The following is a 20,181-nucleotide window of genomic DNA, read 5'->3' as shown; positions in this document are numbered from 1 at the left end:
CGGCGCCTCGAAGGAGGCATTATTTGTTCTGCGCCTTACGCTCCACTGGGTTTGATGCAGGGTCTATGTCTTTTTTCTTTTTTTTTTTCCTTTGATCCGTGGTTCCTTTTGTTGTCCCGTCCAGTTGATCGCTGCATGGTATTTGTTTTTCGGTATTCATTCTGCTCTGCAGTCAATTTATAGTAGACCTGTGCCCTTATTCGAACGCTGATTTGTCTTGCTGATGGTCCTGTGAAGTCATTGGATGTTGTGCGCATCAAAATAAAGGAAGAGTTCAGTCGCTTGCTGAGTAAACCCTGAGAGGTAAACTCAGCTGGCAAACTTGTCAGGAATGGAAACACTTGTTTCACTTTTCGGAGTGAAGATTCGATCCGAAGTCGGTCGCCACCATATCTCCTAGTATAGTGCTCCCTGCGTCACAAATGCACTATCGCAATATATGATAATCGATAAAACTGTGTGATCCATGCAATGAATCGTTAAAGGCAATTTATTGTCTGTAAAATTTTGCCATTGTCTTTTTTCTGATGCAGCAGTTTTTTTTTTTTTTTTTTTTTTTTTTGCATCTGGCACCTAGATCGGGGGGGGGGCATGCTGTTACAGGTTACGGCCCCGCAATCTCTAAACAGTCAATTAGATGGCGCGCATTTGTGCGGCGTGTCACAAGGGGTTCTTTTTTTTTTTTGCATTTTGATTAGCACACCTGCGGATTACGCTGTTGTCACGTTAAACACTGTAACGGCGCACATCTGCAAATTCAAAGTTAGCAGCAGTACTGCATGAGATCGCGCAGTCGTCTCCTCTTGTGTCGTTTTGCGCTGTTTAAACAAAATCAAAGTTAGCAATAGTGTTGTTACGTTACGTAACGGTAAATCAGGGCGTGTTTTTCGTGGTTTGGTTACTTTTCGTTAGGCTTAAGTGTAGGTAACATCGGGTAACGCAAAAGTTAAACGACCAATTTATAAATAGCGGCAGCGTCAGGCGTGATGCTTAATTAAAGCACGTGCGTCTAGCACGACCTTTGCATGACACTGCAGAGGTAGCACGTACGACAATGCAGATTGTCACGAAGAATTTAGCATAAAATTATACGACAAGCTACCTTTGAGGAGCGACAGTTGGAGCGGGCATGCACTCGATACATCAGTAATCGGCGAGAACTTGACAAACCAACCAATTAAGATCAGCTGGTCATTAGGTGACGTCATTTAACACTTAATTGCTTCTTAATGTCATTGTTCAGTGGAAATCGATTCCCAGTTGACTTTCAGGTGACACTACATGGGCGCAGCACATAGTCAATTCAAACACAATGGTCACTTTTGTAGCTTTTGTCTAACGGAGCTAGGCATAAGTATTGACCCCGCATGATGATCAGCTATGATACGTACTCAAAAAGAGGGATAGGCCACATAGAAGTTGGACACGTTTGATGGATGGAGATGAAGAAGCGATTATTAGTCGAGTTTTGGCTAATCCCACCCTACAGTGGGTATCAGCCACAAGTTGAAAGGAAAACAGCAATAGTCGACTTGCAGACACCAGAATTGCGTAATGGCGTAATGACTATGATCGCACGATATTTTCTACGATTTGTACATGATTCTTTCACGATTTATTTCTCCTTCCTGTTCAGTATTCTTAAAGCTTGTATAGAATACTTGTGATATTCCTTACATTTTCATTCTTCTGTTCTTGTGAGGTTGGCTACTCATTCCTCTTCTTATGTTGTCTGCGTGTAATGTTGTCTGCTTCTTATCTTGCCTTTTTTTTTTTTACTGTCTTATCTCATATGTGATTATCTTCCACTGTGAGTTTGTATGCCCATTATCAGGAAACGACGCCTAACAGTGTCCACACGTTCATTCTATCAGTTACCTTGTGCGTGTGTGCTGCCTCGTTGAACAACTTTAAACCGTTTGCGGATGGTCATTTTCTCACCATCGCACGTGGCGAGTCCAGAACGCGCCTGCGACTCCATTTAAGCTGCTTGCCAAGATGAATCTCCAGACACTTCCCGGTGACTGCTTTTTTTTAATAGCCGCGTTTCCGCCCCGTCTTAACAACCCAAGAACGGGGGATTGTTTCTTTGTCTCGTTAAGATCGCCTACGAAAGAAAAGAGTCCGAAGCACAGAACTCGAAGAAGGTATGGCGTGGTGCTTCACCGTGTCTCCTTTTTGTCTCTTAGCCGCTGTGGACTATTTAAGCGACAGAAGCGCTTCTGCCAGGGTCGCTGACCCTTCTCTTCAGAACCGCGAAAGGGGCGAGAGATTGGTAGCTTCTAGCGTCGCGGCGGAGCCTCCAATCGCCGCGAAGAGCAGAGACAACACGGATCGCTGCCGACGGTGCGACCTTCATTGTTTTCCGGGGTCAGGTGCCAGCGTAACGCCGGCCATCCCTCCACCTCCCACCGTCAACTCCCCACCGCGGTGCAACGAGCTCGCTCGTCGCTTGCAGCGACGTTGCTTCATTCAGCGCGCTGGGGGCACAGAGGTGCCTGCTGCTTCTTCTGCTGGCTGCTTTCATTTCTCTAGTGCTCTTGCTGCTGCCACTGGACCGCATCGTCTGTGTGTGTGTGTGGCCTCCGACACGCAAGCAGACGAAAAACAGAAGCTTCTTCTGATGACGGCGACGCCGTACGCCCTTAGAGGGCATCGCAGGCGGTGCTTGGCTCGCCCTAATTGCGTCTTCCGGTCCTTAGCGCATATGTGCGAGCTGTGCTTTGTCTAACGCGAAGCCCGTTGCTGCAAGCAGCGCGCAGCGTCGAACACGGCGCAACCGACGATGCGCACTTGGACGTAGTTGTTCCCTCTCTCCGTGTGTACACTCGTCTGTTCGCGTAGCACGTGACGTCATTGCAGCTCTGCCCTTGGTCGCGTTTGCGACTTAACAGTCTTAACCAAGCTTTAACGTTCCTTCTCTCCTTTTGTGCGCGCGCGTGCGTGAAGCGCTTATAATTCGAGGTCAGGACGGTATTATTATTATTATTTGATTTGTACACATATACACACAAGGACACAAATGGATTAAGGAGGGAGCAAGCTGACAACTGCCACCGAGAGGGGCACAACGCCTGCCTACTCCTATAGGAGGAGGGAATAGAGGAAATGAAAATATGAGAAAAGAAAAAGGAAATAAAGAAATGACGGAGACACGGACAGAACAAATAAAAGAAATAAAAACAAAACAAAATACAAATAATGTCTATAAACGGGAGGCCAAGTCAGTGTCCTTCAGAAAACTTAGCAAGGCTCGATGGGCCTGGTCACGTCTTGCAGCGCTCCCCTTTGGAAAAAGGCAATCGTCAAGGGTCGCACATTGCAGCCCCATAAGTCTATACTCCTTAATTAGTAATGCGCGCTGCGCAACGAATGCGGGACACTCTAAAACTAGATGTTCAAGTGTCTCACAGGAGCCACAAAACGTACACGACGGGCTGTCCACACGTCCTTGTCGGTATAGGCGTTCGCGCACCAACACAGACCCAACCCTTAACTTGTATAACAGTGCTCTAGCACGACGGGGCAAGCCTCGACCACGAACGCGGGGAGGGAACGATCCGTCTGCAACACGCCGGTCTGGGTGCTGCTTTAGGAGGTGTCGGCGTATAAGGAGACGGGCGTTTTCAAACGTGCACGAAATGTCAGGGCAGTCACATTCATGGTGGGCACAGCTTGAAGCGAGGCGATCAGCCTCTTCATTTCCAGCAATGCCCACGTGCGAGGGTACCCACTGGGCAATGAGGGACACTCCACAGGAAGTAATTTTGCCCGAAGTTTCTTGGATACTGCACAACAATGGGCTATCGGCATCTTGTCTAAGTCTGCTGAGGGCAGCACGGGAGTCTGTAAGAATGACGACCTTCAAGGCGTTTAATTCTTCGTGTACGTATTTCAGAGCAACATCAATCGCTGCTAGTTCTGCAGTTGTTGATGAGGTTGGATGTAGTATTCTGAATACCCGTCTGATGCCAGTCGAAGGGCAGAAGAAAGCTGCAGAAGCGCCTTGCGCGTCGCTGTGTACAGATGCGTCCGTGAATATTTCAATATAACCTTCAAATTTTTCAAATAGGTGGGACTGGGCCAATTGAAATAGTGCCGGAACAGGCTGACTAGATTTTTTGTGGATTTCAGGAATTGTCAGATAAATGGGGAAGGAGCATTTGTTGCGCTTCTTCGGAGTAGTGAAAGAAGTAGTGTCTCGTGAACTGTGAGTAATGTCCACAAACAATGCCGCCATTTTCCCCATCCGAGAGAAAGGGCGCTGAAGCAGCCGATTAATCAGTGCTTGGCCGTCTGATGCTCGGTGCAAACGTTCGATATGGTGTAGCGCTCTCTGGTCTGCTTGCAAGCTCAGGGGCAACTGGTGCGCTTCCGTGAGTAGTGGAACAGATTGTGCCTCACGAGGTAAGCCAAGCATGACTCGGAGGGCAACACGATGGTCCCGTTCCAACTGAGACATCATATTTGGCGGCACGTTCAAGACTGGCAAGGCATACATCACGCCAGAGAGGACAGACGATTGGTATACCTGAAGTGCTGTCGTCTGGTCGCAGCCAGCGCCCCTAGCAGTCAAGGCGGCCACATACTTGAGCAGCGACCGCGATTTGCACCGCACAGAGGTAATGGCAGGGCGCCAAGAGAGGCGATCATCGATAATTACACCCAGGTAGCGGTGGTGTTGTACCCATTGTACCGGTGTCTCTCTGAGGTACAGCCGGCTCATGGTTCGACGAGCCCGTTGCCTTGGATGATATGCAATCGCGGCTGACTTAGCTGGTGAGATCTGCAGACCAACTTCCTCCAAGTACTCTGAAGTCGCATTCAGAGCTCTCTGCAAGATTCCACGAAGACGTGGACCATGGTACGAAGGACCGCTGATCCACAGTGCAATGTCATCTGCATAGATTGCTATACATATTGGAAAGTCTGCTTCCTGAGGCAATCGGCTTGGAAGTCCAGCAAGTACACTGTTGAAGAGAAGCGGCGACAAGACGCTGCCTTGTGGTACACCGCACTTAACAGGGCGAGAATCACTTGTTGCTCCTCCAACACGCACTTTCATGTGGCGCTCAGATAGAAAGTTATGCACGAAATGAAGCAGTCGACCCGAAATTCCCGCATTCATAAGGGCGATAATAATCGCCTTATGGGGAACCGAATCGAAAGCTTGCTGTATGTCCAGGAAGAGCATGTATGCAGAGTGCTTGTTTTCTCGAGCAGACTCTAGAGATGAAACGAGGTCTGCTATGCTATCGAGGGCTGAACGGTGACGACGAAAGCCGCTCATGACATCAGGAAAGAAATTAAGCTCTTGTAGCCTGCCGTCTAGACGAAACAGTACCATTCGTTCCATCAGCTTCATAACATTAGAAGTTAGCGATATTGGCCGGTAAGACTTTAGGTGTTTTGCAGGGCGGCCGGGCTTTAAGACTGGTATCACCACAGATGATTTCCAATCATTGGGGATCAGAGACGTTCGCCACACTTCGTTATATGCGTCCAAGACATTTTGATGAAAGGCCTCATCGATGTTTCGTAATGCCTGGTACGTAACACCGTCTTCACCAGGGGCAGTGCGACGTTTGGAGAGGCTGAGGGCGTGATGCAGCTCTTCGAGAGTAAAGTCTGTTTCATCCATCTGGCAGGCTGGACCATAGCAGAACGTTGTGATGTTCTGACTTGTCAGAGGATTAAGGTCATTGTTTGCGTTGTCACTTGGCATAGGAGGTACGAAAAGGTCGGCAAATGCTTCCGCAAGAATTTTCGGAGTCCGGCCAGTCGTTATGCACAAAGCAGCAGTTGGATTCTTGCAGATCTCAGGAGTGCGAAGAGCCTTCAGTATTCGCCAAACACTTCCAAAACCATTTGCCGTATGCAGTGAACTACACAGTGCTGCCCAGCTCTTGCGACGAAGTTGTTTTGTGTGCCGCCGTATGGCTGCGTCTAGGCGGTTATACACCGTCCAATCGGAGCTTCTTTTAGAGCGCTGCGCTCTCCTGTAAGCGCGGCGTCGACAGGCGCGTAGCCTCAAGAGCTTAAGATCAGGGTTGGGTTTATCTATGCCCCGCCGTCGTCTTACGGTAGCTTGTTGAAGACACTCGCTCACCAGTTTAAACAACTTATCGTGCGATGGGGCCTCTGAAATCAGCTGACGGAACTTGTTCCAGTTCGTCACTGTGTAGGCGGCAGTCTGGCGGCTAAGAGTATGTTTTGGAATCAACCAAATTGGTAGGTGATCTGAGCCCCATGGGTCAGATTCACATGACCAGGCGAGACACACATCTCTTGTTGATATCGCAAGGTCGATGGTGGACTGTCCCTTCCCTCTGCCGACAAATGTAGGTGAGCCGTCATTGAGTGTTTGTAGATCATGCCTAACAATAAGCTCGTTGATCTCTATCCCACGCTGGTCTTGTTGACGAGAACACCAGCGAGGATGGTGAGCATTGAAGTCCCCGCACAGCACAAATGATGGGCCACACCGAGAGACTAAGCCCTCCAATAAGCTGGTGTCTGAAGATCGTGTCGGTCGATAATATATACTTGCCACAGTCGTCGTCGTATCTCTGAGACTCACAGTAACGGCTGTACATTCAAAATCGGCGTCGCAGATATCACTTGTGTCAATGACTGCAAAATGTAGGTCAGCTCGGATGTATAGCGATGCTTTTGAAGTATTTCGCGGATGCGTTACGTCCGTACACTGGAAGGATCCGCATGCCGGCACTGTGCATCGAGCGTTGCTGTGGATGCCTACGTAACCAGGAAGTCTGAAATCATCTTTTCTTACATTGGTTTCTTGAAGTGCTATAACATCTGGCGGGGTGTTCATTGCGAGAAGCCGAAGGACTAGATCCGCATGCCGCGGTCGTAAGGACCTGACATTCCATTGCAGCACAGAGGGACGGGGCTTTCCACGAGCATTCATGTTTCTAGTGAAGGCCGTCGAGCACTGGAACAAGAGCCTCTAGCAGTTGCTCTGCGGCTAATGCTGCTGGTGTCTGACGACCGGCAATCAGAGACCTAACAACGTTGACAAGCATCTTAAGCAGGTTGATAAGTTGTTTGTCATCGTTGACCGAGACCGCTGTAGGCACCCTATTTACAGAGTTTACTACTGCAGACTGGGACGCCTTGGATGGAGCTGGTTCCGAAGCTTTCGGAGGCGTGATCTTGGCAGATACTGGTTCGGACGCTTTCGATGGAAGCGCCGGCCACGATATCGCAGAGAGACAGAAATTCCGCTTCCCACTTTCCTGCCGACGCGCGTTGTCCTTGCTATTCTTCGTACGTGCGGGTATATCTTCAGTTTTGCCATTGGTAGCCGCTGGACGGGCACTGCGGCTACTCGGCTTCTCTCCTGATGCCTTCTTCTTAGCTTTCTCTTTAAGGAACTTTCGTTTTTTCTTCAGTGTGGGACATTCTTTGTCTGTTGCCAAGTGTTCACCGTTACAGTTCGGGCACCGAGATGTCGGACTGTCGCAAGAATTTGCGTCGTGATTTTGACCACATTTGGCACACACCACAGCACTTGTGCAGAAACCCTGCACATGACCAAGCTTTAAACATTTGCGGCACTGTAAGGGTCTTGGTACGAAAGGCCGAACTGGGTATCGCACTAGTCCAGCCTTTATATGGCTAGGTAGTTTTGCACAGTCGAAAAGAATCTTCACACACTTTGACGAGCCGAGCCGTCGAACGCTGATGATTTTGCATGGTGGCGTGCAAACGATCATACTTTTTAACACGTCCTCTTCAAGTTCGAGGTCAACATCAGATATGACGCCAGCTGTTACATCCGCGCCCTGTGGTATGTAAGCCCGCGTGTTAACACCACAGAGTTGAGGCAGACCAAGTAGAGTTTGCACCGTCTTCTCATCTGTTGTGTCCACGGCAATGATATTTTTCCTTGGGTTCACTCGAACCTCTTGAATAAGACCCGGTGCCAGTTTGAAGAAAAAATCATGCAGTTTCTGCTTGGAGATGGCATTCAGGCTTACCATCACGTCGACCGGTACGAAGGCTACTGTCGTAGTCACGATGCTGCTGTATATGATGGTTGCTTCGCTTGATGACGATGTCGAAGACTTCCGTCTTGAACGCCGATGCTTGGCAGGTATAAAGGCATCCGAGTCGTCCGACCTGGCGTCAGATTCGGAATCGGCAGCTTCTGATTCCACTGAGGAGCTGAGGCGCTTCCTTGCGACGGGAGGTCTGTCCCTGCCGCTAGACGGGTCCACCACCATCTCCTCCATAGCAGGCTTCGCAGGGAGGGCCTCCCAGCAAAGCAGCAGTCTTGAAGGCCCGCACAAACAGCGCTGGGTGTTGCTGATGCACGATTAAACCAGGACGGTATAGTTCACCGCAAACACCCACCGAAAGTCTAACCACGCAACAGTGTTTTAATTGCGCAATTAGCGCCGCTCTTAACTTGAACACGGAAGACACGCTGCATTAGGGCATGTAGAAAGCAAACAACAATGAAGTTGGAAACGAAGCGGAGCTAGATGGAACGCGAGAGGCAGCGTCGCTAAAGAGCTCGATCTCCAAACGTAGCTTGAGTATGATGCACAGTCAAACCTCGTTATAACGAAACTGGATATACCGAAATAATGAATATAACGAAGTAAGCGAAATTTCCATAGAGTTTGATAGTGCAGTACACGCAATAATAGATATAACGAAGAAATGAATACAACAAAGTAATTCTGGCTCCCCCTTCAACTTCTTTATAACAAGGTCTTCCCGTATATATAGAAAAACAAGAACTTCAACAAACCGCGTCCAATATGGCCTACCGGCAGTGAAGTGCTTGATTAAAGGCAACACTGTTCGCGGGCTTCGTTCACTTCGGACTATAGCTATAGTTTAGTTTATGATAGAATGCCCTCCTGAAACTCATTTTGCTAAATGCTAAGCTATTTCAAAAATTAGTGCAAACTACGCAATGACGAAGACACGAGACATAAACACGCACATACGGCTATTGTCCGATCGCAATGGCGAGAATAACACTGGGGAAGGCGACCGGCCTTTTGGGAACGACGCTTATAGGAAGCAAATTTTTTTGTGAATTAGGTCACTGCTCCCTACATCTGGTCGTCGGTCACACGAGATGGAAGCAAGTTGTCAAGTCATAACTATACACCGATAAAAAAAAAACGCTACATAGAACAAGGTGGGGGCGAACGCAATGCAACCGCGATACCACGGATGTCGCAGCTGAAGCCTCCGCAGCAGCAGCAGCGGCACGGGCATTGTTCTCTCCAGACATATGCCTCGACGTGAACGCCTGCTCGCTGCTGACTTTCTCGCCCCACATGTAAGCACGGACGTGCGTGGAATCTAGGCCGAGCGGGTGGCCCTTGACATCATCGGCGTGGTTGCTGCGCGTGTTGTGTGGTGCGAGGGACTTCCTTTACAGTACAGTGAACGCGCCATTTGCGACAGCGCTCGTTCTGATATCGTTGTTCTCCGGTGGCTGGCGCGTTGGGGATACACTCGCTGTCGCCAGTCGCCGCTGTAGCGTCGCTACAGAATGACTTCAAAACGTTAGAGAAGTTAAAACAATTCCGCTTGCATTAAGTACGCTTTCATCGTGAACACGACGACGGAAGAGGTTCTGAAAAAAAACAGTGTTGGGTTATGTTGGTCGATGCTTGACGAACTATAGTTGGGCTACACGACGTTCCTCTTCTCGCAACGTAGCGGGAACAAACCACGGAACACTGTAGAACGTGCGCGTGAGTGAGTGAGCGAACGAAGTGAGTGAGTCAGCGAGTGAAGTGAGCGAGTGTGTGTGTGAGTGAGTGAGAGGGTAAAGTGAGAGAGTAAGTGAAGTGAGCGAGTGTGTGAAAGAAGGGTAAAGTGAGCGCGTGAGTGATGTGAGCGAGTAAGGAAGAGGAGGATAAAAGAAAGAGAGAAGGCAGAGATGTTACCCAGAAATGCGTCTGGTTGGCTACCCTACGGTGGGAAAGGGAAAGAAGGAATAGAAAGATGAGATAGAGAGGGGGTAAGTGAACAAGTGAAGTGAGCGACTGACCCTCCTCTGGGGAAAGGGAAAGAGGGAATAGAAAGATGAGATAGAGAGGGGGGAAGTGAGCGAGTGAGTTAGTGAGGACCGCACGCGGGCTGCTTCAAAGCGCCGCCACTACATCGGCGGCACACTGAGATGCCCAAGACGAATGCCTCCATTGCGCATCGTGTGTCTCTCGGCTGCGTCGAGTGAAATGCGGCGGCGTCCTTGGCTCGGGGGCGCGTATCAGCGGTGCGCACAGCGCGGCCTCGGTGCACAACTGCAGCCACGAGCCAAGAATGCGTCGGCACTGCGCAGCGCGGGATTTCTCACCCGACAATGCACCCTCCTCGAGTCGTAACGCGAGAGACAGTCATGCATCCCTTCGCAATCGGAAGCAATTTACGACCAATCATAACGGACCACGTCGTCGGGCGACGAACTGAAGGAGCAATTCGCACTGAACGCGTGTTCACAATTGATTTAAGCTCTATACAGAACACATTTGGATTGGAGTCTTGTTTGTTGAGCGCGGCGCTATTGATGCGGCTCGATTGTGTCGCCCAGCCACCGGTGGAGTGTGGCGAAGCGAGGTCGGAAAAGCTGTGCTGACAAGGACGCATGCGAGCTTATGTCTATACGTGTTTTGAGAGGCATCAAACTTGCGCGCACGGTCGAAGGACCATATAGGGTTATAAACGAACTACGGTGACGATGGGTTCGCTGATCTGTCAAAGTGCAACGACCGTGTCGAATTTCTCCCCGGTCTCGATACGCAGGAGCTCTGGCAGGATGTCGACGTGGTCAGACACAATGTTGCCATTGTCGGTCGAAAGTTTCGAAGCCACTATAGGCGTTCGGCAACGTCTGTCGTGGGATTCTGTCGCAGGACTTCTGCCGCTCTATACTGGTGTCCCGAAGCTCAGGAGTGTGAGAATTAAGCACTGTCCATTGCAACGTATGCTGCTTATCCGGAGTTAATTATCCGGAGTTAATTAACCGGGCAACGTGCAGGTTAATTTCCCGGGCTACGCACAGAACTGCAGTACGTACGTAGCGCGAATGTCAGGTCGGGCTACTCGTTTCGTAACGTTTGGCAAAAACTGTACATGCGCCTGAATGCACGTTTAGTCGGCGAAAACTAAAGCGAGGTCATAACTGCTGCCCGTACACCGGTCGCGCTGGTAATCCGTGCTCTGTATACTCTGGTCGTTCCATACGTATTATATAAATTTCCAGTCATTCATTAAGGATGCCTAACACTTAGGCGGCTTACGAATTTCTTTCGCAATTTGAGCAGGGTAATTTGTTGTATTCTCACCATTTTTGCAAACCTTTAAATAATGTGTTATGCTGTAGTATTTCACTTTGTTCATTCAACATGTGATAATGTGCTGTTGCTGTGTTTCGTCACTAGCATTATCATTGCGCGCCAGTTACGACCATCTTTCAGTTGTTTCTGACTTAGGAGCTCCTCAGTTAAGTTCCGAACGGTATTACATGTATAAAATAATTCAAGTAAGCCTTCCTCGCTTTCTTTTCTAACAAACCGGATTCGTACGTTACCTTCATACTCCAATTTGTTTGAAATTGAGAAAATTTTCGGTATTCTTATCAGTTCTTCAACTCTGCTATTCGAACACCCTAAGCTTTAACCAATTTCACGCACTTCGGATTAAATAGCGTGCGCAGAAATCGCAGAGACGCGAGTCTTCCTCGCGTTCCGACCTCACGGAAATGTGGCTCCACGTTTGGAAATCGAATCCTGGGACTTGAGCGCCACTCTAGTTCTGCAGCAGAACTCTGTCCGACCGGTGGAGGCGTTTTCATGCTTCAAGACACGTTGCAAACGTTTTTATTGCCACTGCGTGTACCTCGACCACTCGCACGTCCTCATCTCACAGCATCAGTCACGCGCATATAGTAACACAGCCTGTTCAAGTCATCGAAGGTTGAATCGAACGCGTTTTAGCTTTGCCTGACTTACACATACGTGCACATACGGCCATGGTTAAACGCGGCTCGATGTCGCGGTCTAACCGTTGCACTGCAGAGCGACCTCGCGCAAAATTACGAGGCGTGGCGTTCTCGTATCAGGCACCGTGTCAATGTTACGCGGTCGCGCGCGAGCGAGAACCTCGCCCACCCCAATTTTCCTACAAGTTCGTGCGTCAGTGTACAGTGGCTAAATCGTGATGCCGCACGATTATTAGACTTATTTCGGTCTGACAACTGTGTGCCTCAAAGGCTTAATCTACCGAGACCGTGAGACCCGGTCGTCACATTACTATTCACATTATAATATAACCACATGGGCGTGCCTGATCACGCTCTTTCCGAGCCAATGTCTTTTTATGTTGATCGTCACCTCGTCCCAATCTCAATCGCTTAACGCCGGCCTGTACGGTGGCTCTACATTTGGCGTGAGACTGCGAGGTTCACACACCTCGCAAGAGGCAATGCAGTCTATTCGAACTTAGTATATCCTAGCTCAATCTAATGGCTCTTAATCTGTTATCAGATGTCGCACGCAAGCAGGTAGCTGCGTCGTTTAAACAAACCTGATTAAGTAACGAAAGAGATAAGAACCACTTTCCCCGCTTTCACCACGGCATAGCAGTCAGGCTAACGACCACAAACCGACAGGTCATTACAGAGGCGGTTGAAGGCTTCAGGTGCATGGCCAGGATGTCCATCGCGCAGTGTATTTGTATAGCGCTGTCTGCTCGTGTGTTCCATACTCTTGTTCCTCACCCGCACTTGTTTTATTTGTTGTTTCGCAGGAACACAGCAGCAGCAGCAGTGCGGTTTCCCGGGCAGGCCGGCGTACGGCCGCATCAGCCTGATCCGGGACTCGTATGAAAAGGGCCAGACCGTCTCCTACACGTGCGACTCCAGCTTCAACTTGCTCGGCCAGAGCACGCGCCAGTGCCTCGACAACGGAACCTGGTCCGGAGCGCTTCCCGTATGCGGTACGAATATGAGCATTACGTATACTCAAGACTGCAGCCGTATAGACTCGTGTAAGGGCCGCACCCCCAACTTGGCAGCCCAAAATTCGGAGAAAAAAACAAATTCTGCCGTGCGCACAGGAATTTTTGCTCGCTGTGTATTTCCGCATGCCGCTACTAGATGGCAAGAGCTGCGCGTTCACCTCTGATGCAATGGTACATCCGGGGATCCGGGATGTGCGCAGGTCAAGGTTGCGCCGGCACCATTTTGATGAAAAGGTTCGGTCCTGTGTAAGGGCCGCACCTCGCCAAAATTGTGGGGGAAACAAAGTGCGGCCCATAGACGAGTCTATACGGTATCCTTGATCAATCAATCACCTTCGGATACAATTTCGGTCCTCCGTGACGTAAAATCCCACGCGGAGCCTCGTTATAGTAGCGGTCATCTTATTATAGTGCGCCTGATAAGTATATGCAACATGAAAATAACGCCCATAGGATGCATGCCAATCATTTCTTCACGAACGCTTCCACTAGATTAGCCAATTTATTCGCGCTGGTACTCTGAAAGCCATCGATCAAGACTTCGACCTTGCAGGGAATTGAAAGACACGATGATCCCTGGTGATTGATGATTGGTACGTCAGCACAAATATTTTAAGTACGAGTATGGAGTCTGTCAATGAATGCGTGACCAATGAAAGATTCATGAATTCTCTCTTCGCCTTTACACTCTTGCGCGGTGGTCGCCGTGGTTCCTCCGTCGTACCTATAAACTGGTACATTCTGGTGCTTCACCGTGCAGACACAAGCCTGACGGTACAGCGCATCCCGGAGGCATCTGGCTACCTCTACGCCTATCCCCCGGGGAACGCGCTGGACGGCTCCAAGAGCACCTGCTTCTACACCACCTACCAACCGCCCCGGTGGTGGCGCGTAGACCTGGGCGCCGCCTACCACGTGCTATCCGTGGCACTCACGGTGCCACACGTCAGTGAGTACACTGCGCGCACCAGCACGCTCAATTCTTGACTCTTCCTCTGCCTTTTCTTTTACCCTAGCTGACTGTGCCATCCAGTGTCATATGCATACATATTCCATATACGGCAGGTAATCACGAAAGGCATGACGTCACGAATATGCGGTGGCGCTACCGTCGCCTTTCACTGTGCGCAAGAACGACGGGACTGACAATACCGGCCACACCATTTTTGGAATGACGAGCTTAATAAGTCGAAGAAAGTCTTCATTTGTCCCTTACCGCACATTACCGAACGGGAAAGCGCGTAAATTGAACAGAAGCTCTTCTGGCCCAACCTGGCCAGGTTTATCGTGACCGACCACGAACTGGTTGGGCCAGAGTTGCTATTTGGACGCTGTCAAGTTCAACTATATATTATCGAACTCCGCCATGTTCGCGTTCACTTCCAATCAGAAAGACTGTGGCCGCTTTGTGAGCCAATCAGAGTTGACAAGATAGCGAATTTGGCAACATGGCAGAATTCGACATCGTCTGGAATGGCACCCCGCGATTGGCAAAGTAGCTTGAGGACGGACGTCGGCCTTACGTCAGCAGTGAGCGAAGTTTCGTGCGGTCCATGCAGAAACTGAACGGCGAAAGCACAGCGCATACAAAGGTCAGAGCCGTGCGGGAATCGCATTCAAGATACGGTGCGCGCGACAGCCCGCAGCCGCGACAAGTACGACGACAGCGGCGACAACGCCGACGGCAGAAATCCGCTTGGAGTGTCCATATAATTGCTATCGCAATAAAACGCAACAGAGTAACGAATAAACGCAGGAATGAACCGCTCACTGAACAAAAATCTACCGTAACTCTGCAGTTCGAGCTTGCACATATATCTGTTGCAGGCCAAGTTCAGCAACTACTACGCATTCCATATTTCTTCAACCGTGTGTCACGAGCCAGGTACACTCCAACACATGATAGCAGAATGCAAATTTAGCCAACAACACCCACCACTCCTCACCAGTCCTAACCCCAACATGATCCCCCTACCCATCCAACCCCTTAGAGAGCGATGGAAGATCTTGCTGTCCAGCCCCGCCCTGGAAGACCAGCTTTGGCTCGTAACCAGGGGCCAGGCGGCGAGAACAGCATATGAATTCCCGTGAAGTGGGAACCACTTCCATCCGGCGCATGCGCTGAAAAGCTCATGAAATAAAGTTTTTCATTCACTCATTCAACCGTCGACGTTCCCAGCTGGTGCGGGGTGACGAATTAAAGTTTTTTTAAGGACGATTTAAAATAATTACGTGGGATGACGTGTACACTTGAGTTGCGGGGCCAGTAACGCAAGGTTTTAAGTATTTCAGAAAGCATGTTTCTCTCGCCCGAGAAATCGTAATTTTTACGTAGTATTGCGTACCGTGGTGATCGCGTTACGTCGGTCTTATATCGCAGCATGGCCAACACCGTATAACCAGCCGACGTGTTAGGGCAATGAAAAGCGGTCTTGACTGCGCTCTTGAGTTGTTCAGACTGGCTAACAGGGAAGAAGACTAGGATTTTCACTTCGTCCTCTGATGTTCTTGTGAAAAGGTGCGGTACACTTCTCTCTCATTTCGTTTTCCCGTGACATGTCGCCGCGACGCCGCGCAACACGTGATCGCCGAAGCAGTTGTTGCTTATATAAGTTGCTTATAGGTGTTCTTTGACGAGGCTATCTGCTACGAGCGCGCGTGCTCGCCATTAAATTAAAAAAAATCATTCTGGGGTTTTACGTGCCAAAACCACGACATGATTATGAGGCACGCCGTAGTTAATTAACCCGGACTCCGGGTTAATTTTCACCACCTGGGGTTCTTTAACTTGCACCCAAGGCACGGTACACGGGTGTCTTTGCATTTCACCACCGTCGAAATGCGGCCGCCGCCGCCGGGATTCGATCCCGCAACCTCAGGCTTAGCAGCACAACACCAAAGCTACTATACGCCACCACGGCGGCTGCTGTTATATAAAGACAACTATAGTATATGCATACAACGAAGGCTAACGCTGCCGATTCACGTATACGTATACGTTTGCTGCGACAGCCAGCTCTCGCAGATCATCCGATCGCACGCCGTCGTGTTTAGGGTTAATAACTTATCGATACTCAAAAGGCGGGAGACGCTCGAGCGAGGAAATTTTTACGGACATTGGTGACAGCGCACGTGCGCGCTCGAGAGGTCAATATCGACGTCAAAGAACACGAAAGGCGAGATTTGCTCACCGTGAAAACAGCGCTTCCTTCCTGTGCTCGCTTTTGCCGCTGAGATTGCCGCCGCCAGCGGAGCGCGTCGTGGACGAAACACGTTACCAAGAGCGCGCAGAACAATTTGCTCAACTTTTAGGCACACACACACATTTCGCGTGACAGCGCACTCGGTGACGACAACTTTGCGGGTTGTGCTATAGTTATCGCTACCCTGGCATCGAAACGCCTAAATCCTGAGCGGCTTATCTACATAGCCCATCGCGATAAATTCGTGTCCATCGCGGGCTTCGGCGTATAAAGTGCAGCAAACCTGTCGATGTCAACAGCTGACAATGTAGGGTCCCCATTTTCGAGAGGATTATTTTTTTTTTTTTTTTTTTTGGGGGGGGGGGGGGGGGGGTTCTGTTCATTGATTATTATCCGCTCCGTTGTGTGGTGCTGATTCTGGCGATAGCGTGCAGTACGAATATCTGTACCTCGAAAGCTTGTATCCGGAACGGAGGAAGAAGGCCAAGGAAGTTGGCAACTAAGTACATTGTAATTGAAAGTGTAGATAAATAACCAGGAGTCATCAAAAAGAAAGTGAGGGAAATAGAGACGGTAAATTGGATGCAAAGCGTGGAAATAAAAAAAGACCATGGAGATTTACAAATGCGGCAAGAAAGAAATAAGGAGTAAAAATTGTACGATAACACAAAGGGTAGTGCGTCGCTATTTGGGCCCAAGCTGATTGTCTGAGGACAAAGACATACCGGAGCAAACTTTCCCAACAAGATGAGGAACGTGTCTGCTGCAGCAAATTTCTGGAAACGACTCAGCACATCGGAATGGAATGCCAAGATATTCTTTCAACATGACCCGTAGGAAACATTCACCTTCCAAACCCGCTGAGTTTCAAAGTGGATGGAAGTATTAATTGGTCAGGCAGTCGAGATAAGCAAAAGACGTTTAGAGTATTGGTGGGAAAAAAGTATGGAAGCGATTGATAGCACCGGAGTCGTTACAGTTGTAAGTAGGTAAGAAAAAATAGATCAACGAGAGATAGGCCATAATGCTAGACTGCAATAGCTTTAAAAATTCATTAGACCGAGCAGGCTAGATGATTGCTAGTCGCTGTCACCCCGTTTCAAAGGGAATGACAGTAAATATCATTATCATCATCAACAGCGGGGATACGACAGTGTGCGAGCCAATGACGAAGCACAAAAAGAGTATAAAGTGGTATGCATCGTTAAAAAATTCGGTCGCAGCAGAAGATCTAATCAGCCAGTTTTGGACACCATTTTCAATGCCAAACCGTGCCGGGCGTTTATGCCATACGCAACTTCCGCCTCGTCTTCCGATTGGCTTGCGGGGAAGCGAAGAATACAGAACCGTCGATCGCGCATGCCAACAGACTCATTCCCTCTTTTGCCACCGCCAAGTGCCGGCAAGCACCTGCGACAAACTGGCTGAACTGTACTACGAGTTCAGTTTGTCATGGTGCAACAGACTATTCATGCCTTGCACACCCTGACAAACCCCCGTACATATTGAACAGTTCTCCACTTGACGCGCCACCTCGACTCAACATCTTATTTGGTGAATGGCAGCGCCGTCCTTCGACTGAAATGCTCACACAGCTTTAGCCACCCTCCATGGCCATTCTTGAAAGAAAAAAAAAAAGAAAGAAGAAAAAAACAGTGCTATACCAGCCGCTTTCGGCGTCTGCTTGATTAGACTGGAGTAGAAATGTGTGTTCACTTCGTACCAAAAACTACTTAGGACCGATATTGAAGCGCATTGTTTCTTTCAGTGGAGAAGTGGCGCTGTTAGTCACTCGCAAGACTTTCTTTTCTAGCGACTCTAGGCTGTGCCAGAGCCACCTTTGATGGTATTTTGTTTTGAAGTGATTTGCTGTATATTTCGTGCCGGTTTGACGTGTGTCAGTATGCTTTCTGCGTATACGATGGTTGTAGTTATAGTGCTCTAAGCACACGCTCTTCGCCGTTGCCTCATGCAGGTTCCCGGCAGGACCTCGAGGTGCGTGTCGTGAGCTACGAGGGCAACAAGGCTGTGTTCAACAGATGCGCCGCATTCAGTGGGAAGTTCTGTAAGTGTTCGGTGTCCGGCCAGTTCCTGCATTAAAGGGACACTATAGATGACTAACAGTCAAACCCGGATATATTGAACCCACATATATCGAATTATTGTGTATAACGAACAGCAGTAAAATCCACTTGAAAATGGTTCTATACAATTTTTATTTTGTATATCGAATTACCTGCATATCGAACTTTCTTGTGATCCGTTCAGATACGATATATCCGGGTTCGTCTGTATTCTGTTTACACTGTACCAGCGAATTACTCTTCTGCAACTGGCGAAACGGCCACTCTTGGCATGACAGAAGGCTTAGTGGGCCGGAGTTCCTTCACTGACGTCGTGACTTTGGACAGCGCCTGCCCGTGTCTTCACGGTTAATCGTTTATAAGTACTACATTGCATTACAAAGAAACCCCAGACTCAACCTAGCAAGTTTTAAAAACCTTCACTGCACCAAAACGACCCTAGTGCACGAACATACTTCGAAATCCGTGGCGTCGCATTGATTTGCCTGCGCTGAGGTTTTGCGTAAAATTAAAGGAAAAAAATTTCAGCTTTCATTTTTCTTCAGTAATAATCACCCTTTCTCAACGAACTTTATGAAAATGACGTTCTGAAAGAATACCTACCCAACCACCCTTGTCTGTTAGTCTCGGTCTTTAGCGTCCCTTTAAAATCGTCTAATGAGTGACGTGCGTAAAACGCACTTGCGTCCATCTCGAAAGATCACAGGCAATATATATATATATATATATATATATATATATATATATATATATATATATATATATATATATATATATATATATATATACTGCCTATGAGCTTGCAAGGCGTATCCATTTAGAATGACTTTTCAGAATGAGAGAGAGAGAGAGGAACGTGGTGGGAAAGGCAGGGAGGTTAACCGGAAAAGATTCTGGTTTGCTACCCTGCACTGGGGGAAGGGGAAGGGGAAATGAAAGGCGGAAAGAATAGGGAAGCTTCCAAAGAGTGCCTAAATGCTCGTTCCAGAATGACACCAGTTTATAGCTATGCGCCATCAAACTCGCCGAAAAATGCACTGTGTTCCACTTACTTTCTCTCTTTCCTGCATTGATGAACAAATGTAATTGGAACGCACATATATTTTGTCCCACACTCTGGGAAATAACATCTCGAAACTGGTGTCATGCTGGAATTTCATTTCAAGTGGATACGCCTTTTTGCAAATTCACCGGCTACAATTCGTAAATTGCAATATATTCCGCAAAGTAATTAATTACGTAGTTAATCAATTAATTTTTGTTAATTAGTTCAACGTGTGTTCCAACTTCTCGTGCTTACTTAGTTGTCCGCCTCTTCGAATAATCCAGCTCAAGGACAAGAACTATGCCTTCTGCCACGGGCGATTTTTTAAAATTCCGGAATACTTAAAAATGATCACCCCGTATGCATGCCGTTTAAAAGTGAAACTTTTCATACTACTTTTCTCATTTTTTTGTGTATTTTTGTTTGCATCGCTTGCTTTCACTTCTGTTCGCCACAGCGACCCAAACGGTGGTCCTGATGTGCGACGAAGGCAAGGGCATCATCGGCCAGTACGTCGACGTCGCCGACAAGCGCAAGGACCCCGACCACTTCAGCCTCTGCGAGGTCGAGATCTACGTGCTCAGAGGTGAGCGATTATAAATGTGGAACCTCTCAATAATTCTTACCACGACAATTCTTAGGGTTGCGAGTACAATGTGCGCGCACACCTTCGCAAGATTTGCGCCTTTAATGGCTTTCAATTAATCGATCAGTGGGAGTTCTGCATTTACGTACGCGAGCTAATCATCAACCAGTCTGGTTATTTATGTGCATAAACTCCGTTGAAAAAAAATATACCGTGGTATTATAATTAGTAGTTAGGGTGCCTCGATGC

General features: G+C 48.6%; 1 protein-coding gene across 2 annotated transcripts in view; it reads left to right on the top strand.

The window, feature by feature from the left end:
- LOC119432024 (CUB and sushi domain-containing protein 1) overlaps positions 1-20,181 on the top strand; it is a 145,718-nt gene that overhangs the window by 106,045 nt on the left and 19,492 nt on the right. For both annotated transcript variants that reach the window (XM_049657686.1, XM_037699473.2), the window contains exons 2-5: positions 12,802-12,990; positions 13,775-13,963; positions 18,193-18,282; positions 19,804-19,932. In XM_049657686.1, coding sequence (XP_049513643.1) covers positions 12,802-12,990; positions 13,775-13,963; positions 18,193-18,282; positions 19,804-19,932 — 597 coding nt within the window. The remainder of the gene's footprint in view (positions 1-12,801; positions 12,991-13,774; positions 13,964-18,192; positions 18,283-19,803; positions 19,933-20,181) is intronic.

Source organism: Dermacentor silvarum, chromosome 10, assembly GCF_013339745.2.
Source record: "Dermacentor silvarum isolate Dsil-2018 chromosome 10, BIME_Dsil_1.4, whole genome shotgun sequence".
NCBI classification, from domain to species: domain Eukaryota; kingdom Metazoa; phylum Arthropoda; class Arachnida; order Ixodida; family Ixodidae; genus Dermacentor; species Dermacentor silvarum.
The sequence above is the reverse complement of the archived record's forward strand: the minus strand, read 5'-3'. Positions and strand labels throughout refer to the sequence as shown.